At 44.0% G+C, this 22,637-nt stretch overlaps 1 protein-coding gene across 2 annotated transcripts in view; it reads right to left on the minus strand.

Moving 5' to 3' along the window:
• PISD (phosphatidylserine decarboxylase) overlaps positions 1 to 22,637 on the minus strand; it is a 45,433-nt gene that overhangs the window by 12,201 nt on the left and 10,595 nt on the right. The window contains exon 3 of one of the 2 annotated variants that reach the window (XM_012763985.2): positions 19,573 to 19,748. The exons of the other annotated variant lie outside the window; for it this stretch is intronic. Within the exon in view, the coding sequence (XP_012619439.2) occupies positions 19,573 to 19,748 (176 nt within the window). The remainder of the gene's footprint in view (positions 1 to 19,572; positions 19,749 to 22,637) is intronic. 2 annotated transcript variants of the gene reach the window in all.

Below are 22,637 nucleotides of genomic sequence, written 5' to 3' on the forward strand. Positions count from 1 at the left end.
CAGGTCCCTGAAAAACATCGTTTCATCATAACACTGATGGGGGGGGTGACAGCGATTCCCAGCTGGGGCTCCTGTCTGTGTGGAGTCTGCACCCTTTCTTCATGTCTACGTGGGCTTTCTCCAGGAATTCTGGTTTCCCTCTGCCTCCCAAAGCTACGCACAGGTTCGCTGGTGAGTCAGACATGTCCCAGGGGATGTGAGCGCGCCCGGCGATGGGATGGTGTCCTGCCCAGGGTGGGTTCCCACCGTGCACTCTATCCTGGAGGACAGGTTCTGGCCACCCTCGACCCTGGAATAAGCAGGTAAATAATTACCTTGCTTTTATTAATCTTTCTTAAGTGTATATATAGCTCACACTTATTTCAATTTTTAATATTAGAAAGGTTTGGGGTCTTTACTTAGAAGTTTGGTGATGTTTTTGTGACCAGAAATATATGCCATGGCAGCTTAACTCTTCTTTAGCTTATGATAAAATTGGTTTCATTAGGCTGGGCGCGGTGGCTCACGCCTGTAATCCTAGCTCTCTGGGAGGCCGAGGCGGGCGGATTGCTCGAGGTCAGGGGTTCGAAACCAGCCTGAGCAAGAGCGAGACCCCGTCTCTACTATAAATAGAAAGAAATTAATTGGCCAACTAATATATACAAAAAATTAGCCGGGCATGGTGGCGAATGCCTGTAGTCCCAGCTACTTGGGAGGCTGAGGCAGGAGGATTGCTTGAGCCAGGAGTTTGAGGTTGCTGTGAGCTAGGCTGACGCCACGGCACTCACTCTAGCCTGGGCAACAGAGTGAGACTCTGTCTCAAAAAAAAAAAAAAAAAAAAAAAAAAATTGGTTTCATTATAAAGTCAAAGATGCCAAGAACCTATGGCTGAGGTTTAGTTAGGACTTGCTGGGATTGACCCCAGCATTCCCTAAACCCCGGTGACACTTCAGGCCTCTTCTTACCTCCAAGCTCTAAGCAAACATGAAATAGGATAAAAAGGAGTTAAAGCACAGAAAGATGCTGACAAAGCATCTTAGCACCACCAAATTCCAGAACTGGCAAGACCCCAGAAGACCATCCTGACTTCCCCAGGGCCTCCAGTATTGCAGCCCAGGCCACACAGGCTCCCTGGGGACAGAAGGAAACCCAGCCCCAGCAAGACCCGCAGAGAAAGGTCATGGGCGGAAATCCCCGGCTCTGCGCACTGTGCTTCCGCCTGCTGAGCAAGCTCTGCCACTCGGGCCCCCTCCCATGCGCAGCGCCCACCAGCGTTCCCATTCAGCCACGCTAAGGTGAACTGGTTTAGAAACCACAAACCAGCCCACCAGTCTGCCCAGAGATTAGCCCTCCAACCAGACCTCCACTTTCTGGATTTCAAACAATTAAAAAATAAATTACTTGAGGAGGGGAACCTTCTGGGGTAAATTTACTTTCCCACCTTGAAAAATGCCTTTCTGGCCACTTAGTCCTTAATTCCCACTCCTCCTACCCTGTTAAGATGCCCATGGATAGGAGTGCCACCTAGTGCCACTGCGAGGCGCTGCAGGCTCCAAGGACACCTGCAGACAGAGACCTCCCCACCTCAGCCAACCCACCCCAGGGCTCTAGGTCCTAGCTGCAGGAATTTCATGCACTAACTCTGGATGGATGCTCTGTGCCAGGGAACAGAAGGTGGTTGTGGAACAGAATCCAACCCAAGAATGAGATACCCTGGCAGGTGCCCTCAGCTAATTCCCTACAGGCTGGTAGAGGTCCCCAGGGGAAGATGACTGGTGTCTCACTGCTGGCCCAAGGGACCACTGGCAGGCATCAGCCTCCCAGCAGTCCAGGCAGGGAGCACCACAAGCACAAAGTGCTCTCAGGGGTCTCTCCCTACACAAGGTTCGCCCAGCCCTGCCCCAACTTCCCCACTCGGGTTTAGGAATGGCTCTTGGCAGTCCTTGACTTCTCCGATGCCCCTGGCCCATACAGAGCCTCTCCAGCAACTCCTCAAGGGCCCTGCCCAGGCACCAAAGGGGTATGTCCTACACAGAATAAAGAAAAAGGGCTTTCGGGCGGAGCAAGCCCAGCAGACAGCTTCACACAGGGCTGTGGGCATCTGAGTTGGGCGCCCCTGCCCGGGAGGTTAGCCTTGTTTTTAGTTCCATGTCTCCTTCTGGCACAGTCCTCCACTCTCCCACACGCCGGCCACTTGAAGCCGGGGGAAGCAGCTCCCGAGTGGTTGTTGCACAGAGCTGTATCTGGGCTGGGGGGAGGCAGGGCTGGAGGGACAGGCTGGGATGGGGGCCTGCGGCCTGGCCTCGCTGCAGCACAGCTGGGCACCCGAGCGTGACTATGTGTCTCTGAGCCACAGTTCCTGGTGAACCCAGCAGGAGGGGCCCCGAGGACCTCTGAGGTGGCCTCCTGCCCTAGAATGAGCCCACAATTCCGAGGACAGAGCTGGCCCCTGCTGGCCAGTTTCAGCAGTGTAAGGAAACAACTCCAGGGATTCAGGTGGCACCTAAGCAGGCAGGAGGATCTGCTTCCCTGCCAACTTGACTATTTGCCCATTTTAACATCCACAATAGTTTTCTCCACGTCTATCACGTAAGAAGTAAAATAGTACTTACTAAATCTCTACTCCCTGCCAGCATGGGACCAGGTATTTACACATATATCATTCTCATTTAACAGCTTTATGAGGGAGTTAACAGCGGCCCTGTTTACAGATGAAAATAATAAAGCTATACTATTTACATATAGTTTAAAAATGTGCCGAACATGTATGATACTATTACATGGTCAAGTACATCATAGCACTGAGGAGCCCTCTGTGCACAGGCCAATGGGGCTCCAGATGGAGTGTGGGGACAGGAACAGACACAGGGTCCTATCTTGTGCCTAAGCTGGCTGCTGGGAGAACAGTCAGGCTGGTGTCTTCATTCTTTTTCATGAATTGGAATAACGCACCATATGTCTTTGAAACTTTCTAAACTGAGGCTAGAAACAAGGCAGCAGTGCCATAGCAGGAGCAAGTGTCCCCGCAAGCCCTACTGCTCCTAAGGCCAGCCTTCCGCACGGCTGCTCCCCAAGCCCCAGGGCCAGGCCAAACGACAAACAACAAAACCAGTGATTGTGCTCAGGTGCATGCTGATATATTTAGGTAAAGTTCCATAATGTCCTTACAAAAGGTTCAGTGTAAAATATACACACATGGAAATAAAGCAAGTATGACAAAACATTAACTGCTCAATCAAGGTGGTACATATATGGGTAACTCTTATTCTTTTAACTTTTCTACTCCATTCAAAAGCACTTGCCATTTTAAAAATTGGAAGACTTTTGCTAAACCACAGAAAAACCCTCTAAATTCTATCACTAATGAGGAGAAAAATCCAAGCCCAAATTCTGCACATCTCCCGACCTGAGGGGAGGCAGAACATGTGGGGCCTGCTCTGGGCGTACCCCGTGGCCCCGCTGCGGCTCCTCACACATGGGAGCTCCAGACTGAACATTGCCCACCTGTTTCCTGTCCACTCAGCGCAGGTGCATCAAGTGGCTATGTGCCCAGCTCTGGCCGCATGCTGGTATTCACAGAGAGACCTTTGGGGCTGACAGGAGAGGCCAGATGCCAACCAAGGCTGGCTCTACAGCCAGGTCTCTCCCATCTCCATAGTCACCAGCAAGAGCCAGAGAGTCCTGGAGGAGGGAGAAGGACCCAGGGGACTGGGGTGTGCCTTCCCACCTCAGGCACTTGTGTCCTCTGATCAAGGAAGAGGCTCACGCCTGTAATCCTAGCACTCTGGGAGGCCGAGGTGGGCGGATCGTTTGAGCTCAGGAGTTCAAGACCAGCCTGAGCAAGAGCAAGACCCTGTCTCTACTAAAAATAGAAAGAAATTAATTGGCCAACTAAAAACATACAAAAAATTAGCCGGGCATGGTGGCGCATCCCTGTAGTCTCAGCTACTTGGGAGGCTGAGGCAGAAGGGTGGCTTGAGTCCAGGAGTTTGAGGTTGCTGTGAGCTAGGCTGAAGCCATGGCACTCTAGCCTGGGCAACAGAGTGAGACTCTGTCTCAAAAAAAAAAAAAAAAAAAAGGAAGAAAGGATGCCTCCCAGCTCAGACATGCTAGAGTCCAAGAGGAGTGTGTCACCAGATTTCAGCCTGTGTGGAACTCAGATCACCCACACCTTAATAGGAAAACCCAGGAGTCACCACACTGCACAGTGGTACCCTTCCCCAACACACTTGAAGTCTGTCGTCACAAGACAGCTACATAACCTTCTATCCTTCTAGTTCAGAAGTACCCTCCTCTGAGCAGGGCCCTCCTCCTCTCTACTTTATCTTCTAGCAGCTCGTGGGAGCGACAGGCATATTTCAGGAGTAGCAGCCTGAGAGCTTCACTCAAGGGCTTAAGTTAGCCTCAGATGCTGCCCCGAGAACTCCTTGCCCTCCGTTTTACAGAGCAAATAAGAAACAGGGAAAGCTACAAAAAAGCATCTCTATTGTGAAAGCACCATTGTCTTCCCCATCCTGATCTGGACTAAAGAAAGGGTCATCTTTTTGATCCACTCTTCTGAGAGATGAATGTCCCTCTCCCCTCACCTGACACTTATCATTTTGCATCCAGTGAAGATAAAAAGTCTTCATTCCATAATGACATGTCCCACAAGGTACAAGCTCTGACTCAGAATAGTTGTAAATTTATAATAACAGGCTGAATAGCAAGGAAGGAGAAACTCATGCTCTTCCAGAAGCAAGGCTCTCAGCCCCAGCCAGACCAGGAGGCCAGCCTACCTTTGGAAAAAGAGACACCTGCTGAGCAAGGGCTGCCCCTTGGGCTGGGGCAGATGTCCTCCAAATTGTCGGTCCAGGAGGACCTGCTCCCGGGTTCCCCAGCCAGATGTGTTTTGGATATAATCGCCCTTGCCTCTGGGCTGCAGCCAGGTGTGTGGTGGCCCCTAAGGATTAAAATAGCCCTGGCCTGGACCAGATCCCCTGAGACTTGGATCCATGGGGCAGAAGCAATACGAAGGACCTCCGGGCCACCTAGACTGGGCGCAGCTCAGGCTCTTGGACAAGGGGCAGGTTTGGTCACAACAGCAGCCCCAACCCCCTTCTGGAGGGCCCAGCCAGACACCCCTGCTGCCAAGCCCCTCCCCATGGAAAAGTTACCTCCACCTGACTCAACTAAGTGCAAAAAGTGGGGCGAGTGTCCATCAAAGGCTGCTGGCTTTGTGGAAGGACCTAGGAAGGTGGGGAACACAGGAAAGGGGCAGAAACGCTTGTTGGCTAAGAGGACTGGGGGAGGGGCAAAGGTAAAGCTGTCCCGGGAGGCACAAAATGGGCAGTAAGAAACCCCACAGCCCACCCTTCCCCTCAGAGATCTGCCCAGAAAAACAGTCTGGGTCCCAACTACCAGAATGAACACAAAAAAACAAACCCACGGATAAACTAGAAAATGCATATTTTCAGTCAGATATTTGGTAACCAGAAATTTGAGACATGAGCCAAAACAAATTTGTCAACTTGAGGAAATGAGGCAGTGAGTGATATGCCGTTATGTTGCTGAATGATATTTTTTACTTCTGGGGACAAATGGACAATATATCTGAAATCACAACTGCCACATGAACGCAAGCCCCACGACTGCCGCAGGCACGCTTGGCCGCATCCTCTATCTGAGCTGCAAGACCCTGTGTCAATGGCCCTGCTCCTGAGACCAAGGGCCAAAGCCAGGCCTGTGCACTTGGCCATGAACCCAGGGCGTTTCCAGGACGCCATGAGTTCCTGAGAAGAAACTACTGGAAAATCTCCTCTACTTCTCAGCAGTCCCTGAGCCCCTCCCCTCAGAGAGCCCCCAGAGCCCTTCCTCTTCCAAAAGTCACCTCTGCTCACTGATGGAGGCCACAGGCTGACTCAAGGACTCAACAGGAGGGAAAGCACCCTGGAAGCCAGCAAGCATTCTTCAAACCGCGCAATTGACGACGACGCAGGACGAGATGGAACTAAAAGGAACACGATGACACGCCAACCCCAGAGGCTCAGCAAGCAGCTTCTAAGACTGCACGATTTCAAGCTATCCCTTCTAGCCACATAATTTTGTGAAACAGTAACGTCACATGAAAAACATCCACTTAAAGCTTCATCCAGTGGTTCTTAACCTAGAATACGCAAATGGGTTTGAGGGATTTGAGGCCCTAGCAAAAGTCTGCTTGGGGATATTTTTTTTTAAGGAGAAAATCCGGCCTGCCCCGAGAGAAGACGCATGCATTCTGCAGCCGCTAACCTGAGTGAAGCGGGTGGACCCTGCATGCCCGGCTGCTGCAGCTCAACTCCATCTGCTCTGGAAAAAGCGTGCCCTCCCCCTCAGTGAACACGCTGTCTCTCTCAATCATCCATTCAGTTACTTAAGAAATGTGTGTCGTTTGCCAGGCATGTAAGTTCTTAAGGACGCTGAGTTCCAGGCATCTTTGTGAGTACTGGGTAAATGAGTGGGGGACAAGATGGCTATGGTCCCTGCCCTCAGGGAGCTGAGAGTTGAGGGAGACAGGCAATAAACACACTCCGACATGCCAAAAATAAAACTTGTGTAGAGATCACTAACTGTGATGAGTCCCACTGCAGAAAAGTACAGAGTCCAGTGGAAAACAAAGCAAAAGTATTACATTATATTGGGGATTTGGGAATGCTGAGATCCAAATGTTCGGTAAGAGTTATGAAGACACGAAGTGGACAGTTTTTCGTGCAAATAAAAGAGCACACAAAAGTACTGGAGGAAAGAGATTAGCCTAGAGAAAAACTGGGAAGGCCAGGGCAGCTAGAGAGCCTGGTGAGAGAGAACAGCCCAAGGTAAGGCTGGCAGGCAGGAACAGCCTTCAGACAACCAACCAGGGCGGCACCATCCCTAGGGAGCAATTTGGAAATGTACTGGGGCAATTGTGCTGTCAAGTGACTAGGGGGTGGAGGGAAAGGGAGGCCAAGGATGCTCAATGTCTTGCATGTTGCAAGACAGTATCACACAAGACTGTCCTGATCCTACACAGTTTTCAAATATCCTACTGAACATTTATATAGGTGAAAAAACTGGTTATAATCATCTGATCCTTGTGCCTGTATTGTATATATATAAAAAAGTAATTCTGCAGGGTTGTAAAATGTGCAGAGTTTTTAAGGAATGTAAATATCATGAAAATGGAAGATAGATTGTACTTTGTTGTGTTTGGAGTTTACTAGAAGTTATTCACCATTTTGGAGAACTGTATGACTGACAGCAGTATCATTCATGGTGTTCAGTCTGCATTTATTCTGTCATATTCAAGGTGATCCCATCTACAGGCACAAGCATCTGACTAATCATGTTTTCTAGCATGCTGAAATGAAAGTATTATTTTGTTATTAAAAAAAAAAAAAGAAGAAAATCCACAATTTCTGTCCAACTCTAAGAGGTATTCAAGATCTCAAAAGTTAAAAACTATGGGCTGGGCATGGTGGCTCATGCCTCTAATCCTAGCACTCTGGGAGGCTGAGATGGGAGGATTGCTCGAGGTCAGGAGTTTGAGACCAGCCTCAGTAAGAGCAAGACCCCGACTCTACTAAAAATAGAAAGAACTTAGCCAGGCAACTAAAAACAGAAAAAAATTAGCCAGGCATGGTGGTGCATACCTGTAGTCCCACCTACTCGGGAGGCCAAGAAAGAAGGATGGCTTGAGCCCAGGAGTTTGAGGTTGCAGTGAGCTATGATGACACCACAGCACTCTAGCCTGGGCAACAGAGGAAGACTCTGTCTCAAAAAAAAAAAAAAAAAAAAGTTAAAAAGTATGAATCTAAATTGTTAAAAAACAAAGCTTTAAATGACTATTTATAGTATTCAAAGATATCTAAGGGGAAAAAAGAATATAACATATAAGCGATAAATGGGCAAAAATCCACAACTGACACTTCATAAATGAGCCAATATAAACAGAGAATAAATAAATGAAAAAATGTTTATGGTAGAGTTTGCATTTAAAGAAATGCAAATTAAAAGTTGTATTAAGGTACCAAAGTCTTGCTGTTCTTTATTCCTCTACAACTCTGAATAAAGAGCTACTCCACCTGCTCAAGGTTAAAAAAAAAGGCAAAACAGCTATATCAACTTAAAAATAGAGACAAAGACAGGAAGTGAATGCATGAAAAATAAAGCTCTTGGCTGGCGCGGTGGCTCACGCCTGTAATCCTTGCACTCTGGGAGGCTGAAGTGACCGGATTGCTCGAGGTCAGGAGTTCAAAACCAGCCTGAGCAAGAGCGAGACCCTGTCTCTACTATAAATAGAAAGAAATTAATTGGCCTACTAATATATATAGAAAAAATCAGCCAGGCATGGTGGCGCATGCCTGTAGTCCCAGCTACTCGGGAGACAGAGGCAGTAGGATTTCTTGAGCTCAGGAGTTTGAGGTTGCTGTGAGCTAGGCTGACGCACAGCACTCACTCTAGCCTGGGCAACAAAGCGAGACTGTCTCAAAAAAAAAAAAAAAGAAAGAAAGAAAAGAAAAAGAAAGCTCTTGAAGGGAGGGGGGGAAATGGGCATTTCTTGAAACCTTAAAATCTGTACCCCCATAATATGCCGAAATAAAAAAAAAAAAAAAGCTCTTGATTAATCACAGTCATATAGCGAGAAGGGTGGGAATCATCACTGTCCTCCCTCTGTTTTCCAACATTCTGCCGTGTTATATCATCTCTGTCATTTAAATGGAACAAGATTGATTCCCACAAGTACAAGGAGACCATTCAACAGAGAAAGGACAATCTTTTCAACACATACAGGGAAAACTGGACATCCACATGCAAAATAATGACCTTGGATGCTGCTGTTGTATCACATTAAAAAATTAACTCAAAAAGGATAAAAGACTTAAATATAAGACCTAGAACTACTTGGGTGCAGTGTTGTAAGCCTGCAGTTCCAGTGTGAACTCACTCGAGCTCAGGAGTTTGAGGCTGCAGTGCACTCTGACACTCCTGTGAACGACCACTGCACTCCAGCTCTGGCAACAGAGCGAGCCCCCGTCTCTAAAAATAAATAAATAAATAAATAAAAAGGCCTAAAACTATAAAACTCTTAGAAGAAAACATAGGGAAAAAATCCCCACAACGTTAGATTTGGCAATGATTCTTGGATATGATGCCAAAACCACAGGCAACAAATAACAAACAGATAAATTGTGCTTTATCAAAATTTAAAACTTTCGTCCACCAAAGAATACACCATCAAGAAAGGGAAAAATAAGCCACAGAATCAGAGAAAATGTTTGCAAATTATCTACCTGATGAGAGTTTAGTATCCAGAAAATATAAAGAACTTTTACAACTCAAGAACAAAAGGACGAAACACCTAATTAATAAATGGACAAAGGACTTGCAGACATTTCTCTTAAAATATACAAATGGCCAATAAGCATGTGAAAAGATGCTCAACATCATTAATCTTTTTTTTTTTTTTTTTGAGACAGAGTCTCACTCTGCTGCCCGGGCTAGAGTGCCGTGGCATCAGCCTAGCTCACAGCAACCTCAAACTCCTAGGCTCAAGCGATCCTTCTGCCTCAGCCTCCCAAGTAGCTGGGACTATAAGTATATGCCACCACGCCCAACTAATTTTTTCTATTTTTAGTTGTTTGGCTAATTTCTATTTATGGTAGAGACGGGATCTCGCTCTTGATCAGGCTAGCCTCGAACTCCTAACCTTGAGCCATCCTCCCGCCTCGGCCTCCCAGAGTGCTAAGCATTACAGGCGTAAGCCACCTCGCCTGGCCAACATCATTAATCTTGAGGGAAATGCAAATCAAAACCATTAGATACCACTTCACACCCCTCAGGATGGCTGTTATCAAAAAATGGTGAGAAGAACTCAAAACCTTTAGGAATATTAAAATGGTATAGCTGGTAGGAATATAAAATGGTATAGCTGCTGCAGAAAAATTTGGCTGTTCTTCAAAAAGTTAAACATAGAATTATCATATGATCCAGCAATGCCACTCCTAGGTATAACTCAATAGAAGTGAAAGCAGGGACTTAAACAGATACTAGTTTACCAACGTTCACGGCAGCATTATTCACTATAGTTAAAAGTTAGAAACAAGACAAATGCCATCCAACAGATGAGTAGATAAACAAAATGTGATACATACATGTAGTGAAATATCATTCAGGTAGGAAATGGAATGGAGCACTGATACATGCTACAACATGGATGAACCTTGAAAACACTATGCTAAGTGAAATTAGCCAGACACAAAAGGACAAATAGTGCATGATTCTACTTATAAGAAGCACATACCTAGAACAGGGAAATTCATAGTGACTAACAAGAGAATGGTAATTACTGTTTATTGGGAGTATTATTTAATGGGTACATAAATTCTGTCTGGGATGATGAAAAAGTTCTAGAAATGGGCAGTGGTAGTGGTCACAAAGCACTGTGAATGTACTTAATGCCACTGAATTGTACATTTAAGGACGGGGCCTTTGGGAGGTAGGTTTAGGTGAGGTCATGAGAATGGGGTAATCAAGAGTTTAGGACCCTTACAAGACACACCAGAGAGCTTGCTGTTTCTCTCTCAACCATGTGAGGACATAGGGAGGCTGCAAGCCAAGAAGAAAGCCCTCAATAGAACCCAGCCAAGCTAGCACTAATCTCAGACATTAGCCTCCAAAACTGTAAGAAAATAAATTTCTGTTGTTTAAGCCACTTAGTTTGTGGTATTTCATTATGGCAGCCAGAGCTGACTAAGACAGTATATTTTACCAAGAATAGGGGGTGCAAACAGAGAGAACTAGAGGACACTGGCAAACAGAAAAGTACCCCTAAAGCCCAGGGTAGGTACACATCACCAAAATACTTTGGAATAGTTTCTGTGGGGAGAGAGGAAGATGAGATGCCATTAGTCAGAACAGACAGCAAAGTGACCCAGGGGAAGGAGATGAGAAGAAGGAAGAAAGAAACAGATTGGGGGGTGGGGGTGAAAGGGTCAGCCTTGCAAAAAATACCAGGAAAATACCTAATCCCACCATTTTTCCCTGTAACAGTTAAAGATCAATCCTATGAATTCTCTAACAGGCACCCTGCAGGAGTTCTGTTTTGCACAACTTCTGGAGAGAGCTGAATGAACAGAAAAGAGATGTAAATCTCTCTTTCAAAACTGTTTTTCTGGCCAGGCGTGGTGGCTCACGCCTGCCTGTAATCCTAGCACTCTGGGAGGCCGAGGTGGGAGGATTGCTCGAGGTCGGGAGTTCGAAACCACCCTGAGTGAGACCCCGTCTCTACTAAAACTAGAAATTAATTGACCAACTAAAAATATATATACAAAAAATTAGCCAGGCATGGTGGTGCATGCCTGTAGTCCCAGTTACTTGGGAGGCTGAGGCAGGAGGATCGCTTGAGCCCAGGAGATTGAGGTTGCTGTGAGCTAGGCTGATGCCAAGGCACTCACTCTAGTCTGGGCAACAAAATGAGACTCTGTCTCAAAAAAAAAAAAAAATTGTTTTTCTGAGAATCTGCTTTGACAGAGATCCTGAGTAAACAGCAGAAGAATGAGCTACAGCCTCAACTATATCTGGAGGACAGAGTCACATCTCCTGTGATAATCTCTTCTCCAGGGAAGGCAGGAAAGCAAGTCTTGGACTTTGACATCCTTGCAGTTTTTGTTATCTACCTGCTGCTGCCTTTGTTATCAACTAACAGCCATCACTGTTTTTTTCTCTCTTTTTCCCCCTTAAAATCAGAGAGCCACTAGGCATCGCTGCTGGCACCACCCCCCTTTCTTTGGGATGCTATGCTCTCTTCCCTCCTTTCCCTTTTCTTTCTTTCTTTCTCCCTCTTTCTCTCTCTCTCCCCCTTCCTCTAAAAGGATAAAATTAACTTTTTTTACTTTTATAACTTAATCTCTGAGAAATCTTTCTCCACCCATGCCGTCAGCACCTACTAAGTCTTTCCACCCTAACGGTGGGGGGAGGGAAACCTCATGGACAGAAACACACATACATAGAGGACAGAGGCAACGAAGACAGACAAGGAACAGCAGAAGTGAGGTGAGGGGGGGTAGTCTGTAGAGCTTTCTCCTCCAGCTCTGCTCCCCAGGGATTATGGGTCATCAGTCTCATGGCCCCCAATTCCATGTTTCATGTTAATGTGACCTCTAGGTTTCTTCGTCCTCCTGGCATTTCCTTGCCTCCCATATACTCCTCTCATCCAGTGGGCAAAGACACACCACCAGCACCACGTCAAGGTCACATGATAAATGACTTCCTGGGTGCCTGCAGCATGCAGAATTCAGTCCCGGCCTAACTGAACTCAAAGCACAGGGGCAGGAAGACAACTAGTGCCTCATAACTGCAGAACATAGGAGCAAAGGATCCTTAATGGGTGGTGACAGCTTTTATAAACAATCATTCCCAATATATCATAAAAAGAATTCTCACTCCCTGGAGTCCCTCTTAAAATGAGTCTTACCTGTTTGTAATGAAACCCAGGTAACTTCATACCAATAAAGAGCTACATTATTTAAGGCAGAGAGCCAGAAAGGAAGGAACTATGCAGACAAAGACCTCCATAAATCTGCACAGGAGTTCCTGAGTTTCTAGCTGAATACTAAACCATGTGTACATAGAATTAAATTCCAAGAAGCAGGCAAAGAATACCCAGAGAGATGCAAACTAAACAAATCCCACAGTTTACACAGGCCAGGGGACATCTGCATTTCAACAGGCCAAAGTGGAAAGTCCTGGGGCATTTAGTAGAGAGCTCAGAAAGATTGTACAGTAGTAGTAGGGCTAAACCAGTCCAGAGTAAAGGCTACTCTAAATCCATCTTAAAGCTTTAAAACAAGCCTAAAAGCATCACAGTGATCCACAAATAAATTAACTGCCAGAACAAAGTCAAATACTCCTTTGAAGGGAAACAACAAAACTCAGCATTAAACAATATAAAACTTGCAAAATATAGTATTAAATCAAAATTACTAGACACTTAAGGAACGAAGAAAATATGACTGATAACCAGGATTGGGGTAGGGGCAGGAAGAAAATCAATTGATAGAAACAGACCCAGGAAATGATAGAAGAATGGTAAAATTAGGAGAAAAGGGCATTGAGCTAGTTACATAAACAAGCAAATATGCTCAAGGATTAGCCGGGTGCGGTGGTACACGTGCACCACCTTGCCTGCTACAATGAAAATTTCTACCCAAGAAAGTTACTATAAGGCCAGGCGCGGTGGCTCACACCTGTAATCCTCTTGCACTCTGGGAGGCAGAGGCAGGCGGATTGCTCAAGGTCAGGAGTTCGAAACCAGCCTGAGCAAGAGCAAGACCCCCAACTCTACTATAAATAGAAAGAAATTAATTGGCCAACTAATATATATACAAAAAATTAGCCGGGCATGGTGGCGCATGCCTGTAGTCCCAGCTACTTGGGAGGCTGAGGCAGGAGGATTGCCTGAGCCCAGGAGTTTGAGGTTGCTGTGAGCTAGGCTGACGCCACGGCACTCACTCTAGCCTGGGCAACAAAGCGAGACTCTGTCTCAAAAAAAAAAAAAAAAGAAAAAAGAAAAGAAAGTAAGTTACTTTAACTAGTAAGTGAATTTAGCAAGATCACAAACTCTCATATATTGCTAATGGTATTGCCAATGGTATAACTACTTTCAAAACAGTTTGGCAAAACTTCTTATAAACATACACTTACACATACACTTAAATATACACTTATTATTAATATATGACCAAGTAACCATACTTTTAGGCAACACAAGAGAAATGAAAACGAACGTCCAAAGACTTTTACATGAATAATTGTACCGACTTTTTACACAATAGTCACAAACTGCAAAGAACCCAAATGTCCACCAAGGATTAAAAATAATTTGTGGTATAGCCACCCAATGAAATATTACTGAGCAATAAAAAAGAATGCACTCCCAATATACGCAACAGCATGAATGAATCTCAAAAACATATTCAGTGAAATAAATCATATATAACAAAGTATACTGTATGATTCCATTTACATAAAATCTTTAAAAGACAAATCTAATCTACAGTGACAGAAAGCAGATCGGTGATTGCCTGGAACCATGGGTAGATACTGATCGCAAAGGGGCACATGTTCTCTAGCTTGAGTGTGGTGGCAGTTACACTGGTAGATACGTTTTATCAAAAACCAGCCCATGGCTCATGCCTGTAATCCCAGCTCTTTTGGAGGCCCACCCAGGAAGATCGCCTGAGCCCAGGAGTTTAAGACCAACCTAGGCAACACAGTGAAACCCTGTCTCTACAAATTATAAGAAAAATTAGTCAGGTGTGGTGTCACATGGCTGTAGTCCCAGCTACTCAGGAAGCAGAGGCGAGAGGAATGCTTGAACCCAGGTGTTCAAGACTGCAGTCTCTATAATCGCGCCACTGCACTCCAGCCTGAGCGACAGAGCGAGACCCTGTCTAAATAAAGCGAAACAAACAAACCCATTGAACTCACTGCTTTAAAAGGGTGCATTTCATTTTATGTAAATAATACCTCAGTAAAGTTAATTTTAAAAAAAATCAAATCAACTTTGAACAACCAAAAACCATGTAAAGTATGGAGAGAGAGTTTCCGGAAAGATATATAAGAAATGTTAAAAATGCCTGTTTCTGGAGTGGGAATGGGATTAGTAAGTAGCTGGGATAGAGGGTGAAGGACTTATTTTTATATAAACCCTTCTTGACTACTTGAATTTTAACATGACTAATTTTTATGTAAACTTTTAAAAGCCATATTTTATTAAAAATTAAAATTAAATTAATATTCCTAAACACAACCAAAACCTGGAAAAGCTACATTCATCAAAATGTTAACTGTGTGGCCGGGCGCGGTGGCTCACGCCTGTAATCCTAGCTCTTGGGAGGCCGAGGCGGGCGGATTGCTCAAGGTCAGGAGTTCAAAACCAGCCTGAGCAAGAGCGAGACCCCGTCTCTACTATAAATAGAAAGAAATTAATTGGCCAACTGATATATATAGAAAAAATTAGCCGGGCATGGTGGCGCATGCCTGTAGTCCCAGCTACTCGGGAGGCTGAGGCAGGAGGATTGCTTGAGCCCAGGAGTTTGAGGTTGCTGTGAGCTAGGCTGACGCCACGGCACTCACTCTAGCCTGGACAACAAAGCGAGACTCTGTCTCAAAAAAAAAAAAAAAAAAAAAAAAAAAAAAAAAATGTTAACTGTGATTTCCTGTGGGTTATACAGTTATGGGTCATTGTTTTTGTCTTCATATTTTGCAACACTTTGATTTTTAAAAATGATACTGATTTTTATTTTTAAAATTAGAAAAGGACAAAACTATTCCCACATTGGGAAAAGGGATACCCTATATAGAGACAGAGAATGTGGAGATACTGGAAACCGGATGCTTCTGAAAGCTGCCAGGGCCTTCAGAACACAGTCCTCATAAACGGAGGGAACTGAAGCTCTGCCACAGATTACTTTGTTGCCAAAGAATTCTGTTAATCCCCTAACAGTAAACACATAGGTTTCATTTCTATTCAGTTGACTGTGTGGATCTTTTTTTCTTACCATAAAAAGAGCATGAATTATAAAGCAGGCAAATAGCAAGAGTTCTTACATGTCTAAAAATATGACCTGGAAAGGTGAAACAATGCACCCAAGGTCACGCAGCTGCCAGTGCTCAGAGCCCAAGTCCCCTTATGTATGTCCAGTGCTCTCTCCTCTCCCCACACCCCTCCCTCTCCACACAGCTTGCATGCAGTGAGTGAGGTGGCATGGATTTTGGAGTTATGGGTTATTTTATACTGTTACCAAAAAACAAAACCACAAGAAATCCTATTTAAATAAAGAAAAGATACAAGTATAAATTCTTCAGCAACACAGTGCTGGGGAACGGGGCCTCACGTAAATGTTCATCTGGGTTATCACAGACAGCCCTTCAAGCCAGTACACTCGATTCACCTCACATTTTAAACAACCATAGTCCTCATAGAAAGGAGATACTTCAATTACATCCACGCTCCGGTGAGCAGGCAGCTTGCCTCCATTTCTCGTTAACACTGTCGAACCTTTTCACTAACATCTTTCGGTAGCAACATGGTACTGTTGAAAGAGTATGGGATTTGGTGTTACCAGATCTTGGTTCTGGAACCACTCTGCTACCAATTAGTTTTTTCCATTTGTAAAATGGCTCCAACCTCACCAGGCATGATGGCACACACCTTTAGTCCCAGCCATTCGGGAGGCTGAGGAGGGAAGACTGCTTGAGTCCAGGACTTCGAGGCTGCAGTGAGCTGTGATCGAACCTGTGAATAGCCACTGCACTCCTGCCTGGGCAACATCGTGAGACTCTCTCTCTTTAAAAAATTAGATTAAATTGAGGTTGGGCATGGTAGCCTACACCTGTAATCCCAGCTACCCTGGGAGGCTGAGACAGGATGATCACTTGAGCCCTCGAGTTGAAGGTTGCAGTGAGTTATGATCGTGCCACTGCATTCCAGCCGAGGTGACAGAGCAAGACCCTATCTCTAAAAAAATTTAATTTAAATTAAAATAAAAATTTTAAAAATATCTATAACATCTGCACTACTCACTTCAGTGAGCTTCTGTAAAATCTTAACAAAATAATTGGAAAAGTTTAGAAAAACCGTTAGGTGCTGTTCAAACATAAGGCATTACAACCACACTGTTAAGATTTCCCATACAGAGGGATAGCCAAATGCTTTTCTGGAACAAGAGAAATTTACAAGATGGTAAAGGGGAACAAAGGCTCCCTGCTGGTAAACTGACCGCAGGAGCTAACAGGAATGTTGTATGTGTGGATCCTGTACTCATGTCTATCTCCTGGAAAACTAGAAAACACTACTTGTGGTAAAACAATATCATCCTATTTCCTCAACTGTGCCACTGATCCCAGGGGCTCATTTCAACAGTAACTATCAGCCTTTCTTTTCTCTCAGCTCTTGAGATGCCAGACTTGATCTCAGGAATATTAAGGGATTATATTTCAGCAAAATCACCACCAAAAATTTCATTTGCCACTTAAAATTGAAGCCCTGAAGGGCACCTTATAGTTTGTTTAGCTGCCTGTGGTTCCTAAATCTGGCCTGTCGTCAGAATCACTGGGGGGCTTCCGAAAGACAAAGATCTTGAGTCTTCCCATATTTTTTCAATTTCCAGGAGTAAGACTAAAAAATTCATCATTTTAAAGCTCCCCAACAATTCTGATGATCAGCCAGATTTGGAAAATCTGTCATTTTTCATTTGCAATGACAACAATCAGGCAGGGCCAGAGGTGGGACTAGGACCCAGCCCCTGACTGCCAGTTCAGGATCACAGCTCACCTGGTGCCTCTCCTGAGCTCTTACACGGGTTGAGCATCCCTAATTTGAACATCTAAAAAATAAAATGCTCCAAAATCCAAAACTTTTTGAGCGCCGACAAGATGCCACAAGTGGAAAATTCTACACCTGACCTCACATAATGGGTCACAGTCAAAACATGTCCAAACTTTGCTTCATGCACCAAATTATTAAAAATATGTGTAAGGTTACCTTCAGACTATATCTATTAGGTGTATATAAGACATAAATGAATTTCGTGTTTAGACTTGGGTCCCTTCCCAAGGTATCTCAACTCGTACGTGCAAATATTCCAAAATCCAAAAGATTCGAAATCCAAAATGCTTGGGATCAGAAGCAAAAGCATTTTGGATAAGAGCTACTCCACCTATAATGTCAACTCTGAGTCCAGACCATTTCCCCTTCACAAAATGAAATGTTGGAGTCCTGCTTGAAAATCCAAGCATGGTCCTGTAGGCATTTTACTCAACCAAAAGAACAGTATCTAGTAAGTTCTCTACTAATAGGTGCTCTGAGACCTCACGCTGCACTGGGCCATTCCAGTCCTGCTACTGTCCAGGCCCTAGAACTTATGAGCTAATCAACCCACCCTCTCTATAATCATCTTTCAGGTATGAAACTTATGTACAGCAGTAATACCAATTATACAAATGGTAGATGCTAAAAATTTACTGGCACTGTTCTTCTACTATTTTGGAAGTAGCAAACTTCTTCCAAATTTACATTTTCTTTGGATACCTTTGAAATGGGTGGGAATTTCCTGAAGGCATGCTAGCTCGTCACAGGGTGAGTCAGCCTGACAAACACCTAGGATCAGAAAGATGCCAGCTTGGGCCTGACACTTGAATGGGGTCATACAATCACAGTCTTGTGCTACACTTATATGTACTTCACTAATCTAATGGAGAAGGATATGTTTACAGGGGAAACCACCAATGTCATGGAAAATAGAATGCAGCATACTTTGAAAGTATGACTCATATACTACACAATTCCCTTCACCAAAAGGGTTTTGCAGTATACTACCAGAAAACTTTTTTTTTTTTTTTGGTCTAAGGTAGGTTATTATAAAGTCCGAGGCATATGAACAGGCCAAAGGGTAGGCACATGGGCACAGGGGACAGGGGGCAGACACGTATCTCTTGGGGTAACATCCGGATCTGTACAGCCAATTGACTAATACAAAGTTTTACAGGACTGTCAGAAATCAAGTGAAATCCTTATATTGCATTTTACTGGAGGAAAATGATCAAAACTAAAAGTCAAAAAAGGATTTTGGAAGGGAGCCTACAATGTAGCATGGGATGCCAGTGGCAGCAAAGATTCCGAGATAAAATGATGTTAGAGTTGGAAGAGATCTGTTGCGTTCCAATCCAACCTGCTGTTTTACAGTTAAAGACACAGGTAACCAGACAGAAAGTGACATGTCCAAATTCACACGGTGACTGAGGACCCAATGCCCTGGTCACTATATGTCCTACTAGACTGGATTCAACTGAGTTGGATTAACAAAATGGATCATGAGCAAATCCAAACGCACCATTCCATTCCAAGTGTCATAAAGCCTCAACTGCCACCCCCTCTTTTGCCCAGGCTATTTTCTGACATTTCAGATTCTTCATTTGTTCAATAGCTGAACAAATGAACTATAGCTGAAAAGAAGGCAACTTTTAAACATACACTTTTATATTCAATTTCAATATTTACTGACTGCCTTCTCTGAGTCAGGCTTTGTCCTGGACCCCAGGAAGCACAGATAAACAAGGCATTTCATTATTTTCATGCATAGTTCCACAACAATGTCGGCTGTCCCTATCATGTGAGTATGACTGGGGGGTGGAGAGCATTTAGAGCAATAAAGAAATTGGATTATTTCAATCTGGTTCCTGGTGAGAACTAATCCACATCACAAAAATCCAACAGTTTCAGCCCTTCATAGACTGAAAAGGGCAGGAACAGCAAAACAGCCAGGATGTCAGCACGATATAGGGCATGAACTCTGAGCTTTCAACAGCAGGAAATTTCTTCCCAGAGCCCTTGGGGAGATTAGGGGAGATCTTGGGACAGAAGAGCTTGATGTGACCCCAAAGGTATTACTCCTATATCTGGCTGAAACCCACTGGTGACATGAGCTCCAAGAAAGCATATTTGACTTGTTCAAACATTTCAACTTTGAGGCAACTTGAAAAGCAACAGACAGCTGTGCTGGGTGAGAACCCAAGGCAGCTGCACCTCATTCCTACCTCCCAGTGACCAGCGAGTTTGGGTGGGATCTCCAATCCCAACTTCTCCAGCTCTCGCTCTCTGTACTTCTCATACTGCCGGTACCCTGTGTACCCACCACCTGTCACCAACAGAATGGGCAGGGGGCGCAGCAGGGACAAGGTTCGTGCAGTGGCAGTGTGGACTTTTCTGGTATCTGTAACAAAAAACAGGAACATTTTGAACCTAGGAGACAGGAATAGGGAAGAGTCATGTAAACACAGCACCAACAGGAGGGCCTAGAGAAGTCAATGCATCTCACAAGCCCTCAGTAGAGGTGACTAGACTCTCGAGGTACCTGACAGGCAGGTGCAACCTTGAGTTACTACTGAGACCCTTCTGTCTCCAAATTCTATCAAGAAGAGTAAAGGACAGCATATCATCTAGAGAACAACAATGTACCTCAATTGCCACCATAGTCACAGAATTTAAGATGAAAACACTGAATTGTGAAGAAGGCAACTAATCAAGGTTGCTCATGTGGCCACTGACAGGTCCAGAACTTGGAGCCAGATGCCATTTCTCACTCAGGACTCTTTGATCTTGCTTTTATAATCCAGACCCAAGTTTGATTGGGCACTGGTATTCTCAAATGCAAAATCTCATAAACTCTTACAACTCAACAATAAAAAAACATAACCCTATTTAAAAATATGCAAAGGATTTGAATAGACATTTCTCCAAAACAACATACAAATGGCCAATAAGCAGTGAAAAGAGAGACGTTCAACATTTGTTATGGGTTGCACTGTAACTCCCCAAAATTCATATGTTGAAGTCCTAACCCCTGATATGTCAGAAAGTGACCTAACTTGGAGACAGGCTGTTTACAGAGGTTATCAAGTTAAAGAAGATGAAAGCTGATATCAGAATGATGCTCTTATATGCAAGGAATGCCAGCAAACCATTAGAAGCTAGGTAAAGAGGCATGGAACAAATTCTCCTTCACAGCCATCAGAAGGAAGCAACCCTGCTGACATATTGAACTCAGACTTTTAGACTCTAGAACTGTGGGACAAATTTCTGCTATTTAAGCAATCTCATTTGTGGTACTTTGTTATAGTAGCCCTAACAAACCAATACATCATTAGTAATCAGGGAAATGTAAATTGAAACCACAAGTACTACTTCACAGCCATCAGAATGGCTGTACTCAGACAGATAATATGTGCTGGAAAGGATGTGGAGAAATTGGAACCCTCATACACCACTGGTGGGAATATAAATTGGGCAGCCACTTTGAAAAATAGTTTCGCAGTTCCTTAAATTGTTAAACATAAAGTTACCATATGACTAAGAATTCCACTCTCAGATATATATCTAGGAGGACTGAAAACACCTGTGCACACAAAAACATACATGAATGTTCAATAGCAGCATTATGCATAATAGCTGAAAAGTAGAAACAACCAAAATGTCCACCAACTGATAGAAACAAAATGTGGTATATCTATACAATGGAGTATTATTTAATAATAAGGAATGACATATTGATACATGCTAGGATATGAAACTTGAAAACAGTGTGAAAGAAGCCAGCCATAAAAAGCTGCAGATTGTATGATTCTGTTTATACTATTTATACTATGTATATCAAGATAAGCATATCAAAACATGTTGTATACCCTAAATATATACAACAAAAACAAAACAAAAATAAAAAATTCATAGCTGAATTATCAGCAGCTTATATAAAACCAAAGAGCACTGCCTTCAACTTGCTGGAAGGAAATCCTCCTGCTCCCCACATCATCGTGTTTTGGTTGTTGGTGCTGGTTTCTTTGTTTTATTAATGAGCAAGTATAGACGTCATTAATCTCTTCCATCATCTATTTTTTTTTTTTGTTTTTTGAGACAGAGTCTCACTCTGTTGCCCAGGATAGTGTCGTGGCATCAGCCTAGCTCACAGCAACCTCAAACTCCTGGGCTTAAGCAACCCTTCTGCCTCAGCCTCCCGAGTAGCTGGGACTACAGACATGTGCCACCATGCCTGGCTAATTTTTTCTATGTATTTTTAGTTGTCCAGATAATTTCTTTCTATTTTTAGCAGAGATGGGGTCTCGCTCTTGCTCAGGCTGGTCTCAAACTCCTGACCTTAAGCAATCCTCCCGCCTCAGCCTCCCAGAGTGCTAGGATTATAAGCAGGAGCCACCACGCCCAGCCTCCATCATCTATTTATTCCTAAGGAACCCTTACTAACTTAACAACTAAATACTGTACCTCTGCTCAAGAAAGAGTTGTCAAAAAGCAAGAAATATTTTCTCTTTCTGAACTATTTGGTGACAAGAGAACTGTTGCACTCTCCTTGCACTGAGCCAGCAGCCTAGACTGACTTGTCATCCTCTACCAAATGCTTTCTGCTACACTGGTGCTTTCTCCAAGTTACAGATCTTTTTATCTTGTCTTCTCAAAGGATTACTTTACTCCTGCAAAACAAAGTAATTAAGTAGAGATCACCTCCCACTCCTCACTACCTCTCTGCTGGATTTATCACTTTATAAAACACAGTGGCTGCTTTTCTACAGATCCAAGATTATAGCTTAATTTCTGAGGCTCTCCTTCCACCCTCTGCATATTCCAGCATGCCAATTTTAATAAGTAACATCCAGATGTGTTCCTAGTAACTGCTGGTAAAAACTTTTTGTTGCTGTTCTCATTAACCATCTCATTTTATTCCCAAGGTAGTCTTATTGGGTTGTTAAAAATAGCTTTTGATTTGGGGGGAGGGGGGAAATGGGCATTTATTGAAACCTTAAAATCTGTACCCCCATAATATGCCAAAATAAAAAAAAAAATAGCTTTTGGTAGGATAAAATCAAAAGGATATTTAGGTAATAAAAACAAAACATATCTTTGTAGGGTTCAAATAGCTTCTATTGTAAGACCAAAAAGTTCATAATTGGCCCGAGTACAGTAGCTCATGCCTGTAATACCAATACTTTGGGAGGCTGAGGCAGGAGGATCACTTGAGGCCCGGAATTCGAGACCAGCCTGGGCAATATATTGAGACCTCATCTCTACAAAAAAATTTTAAAAATTAGCCAGG

Source organism: Microcebus murinus, chromosome 22, assembly GCF_040939455.1.
Source record: "Microcebus murinus isolate Inina chromosome 22, M.murinus_Inina_mat1.0, whole genome shotgun sequence".
Classification (NCBI taxonomy): domain Eukaryota; kingdom Metazoa; phylum Chordata; class Mammalia; order Primates; family Cheirogaleidae; genus Microcebus; species Microcebus murinus.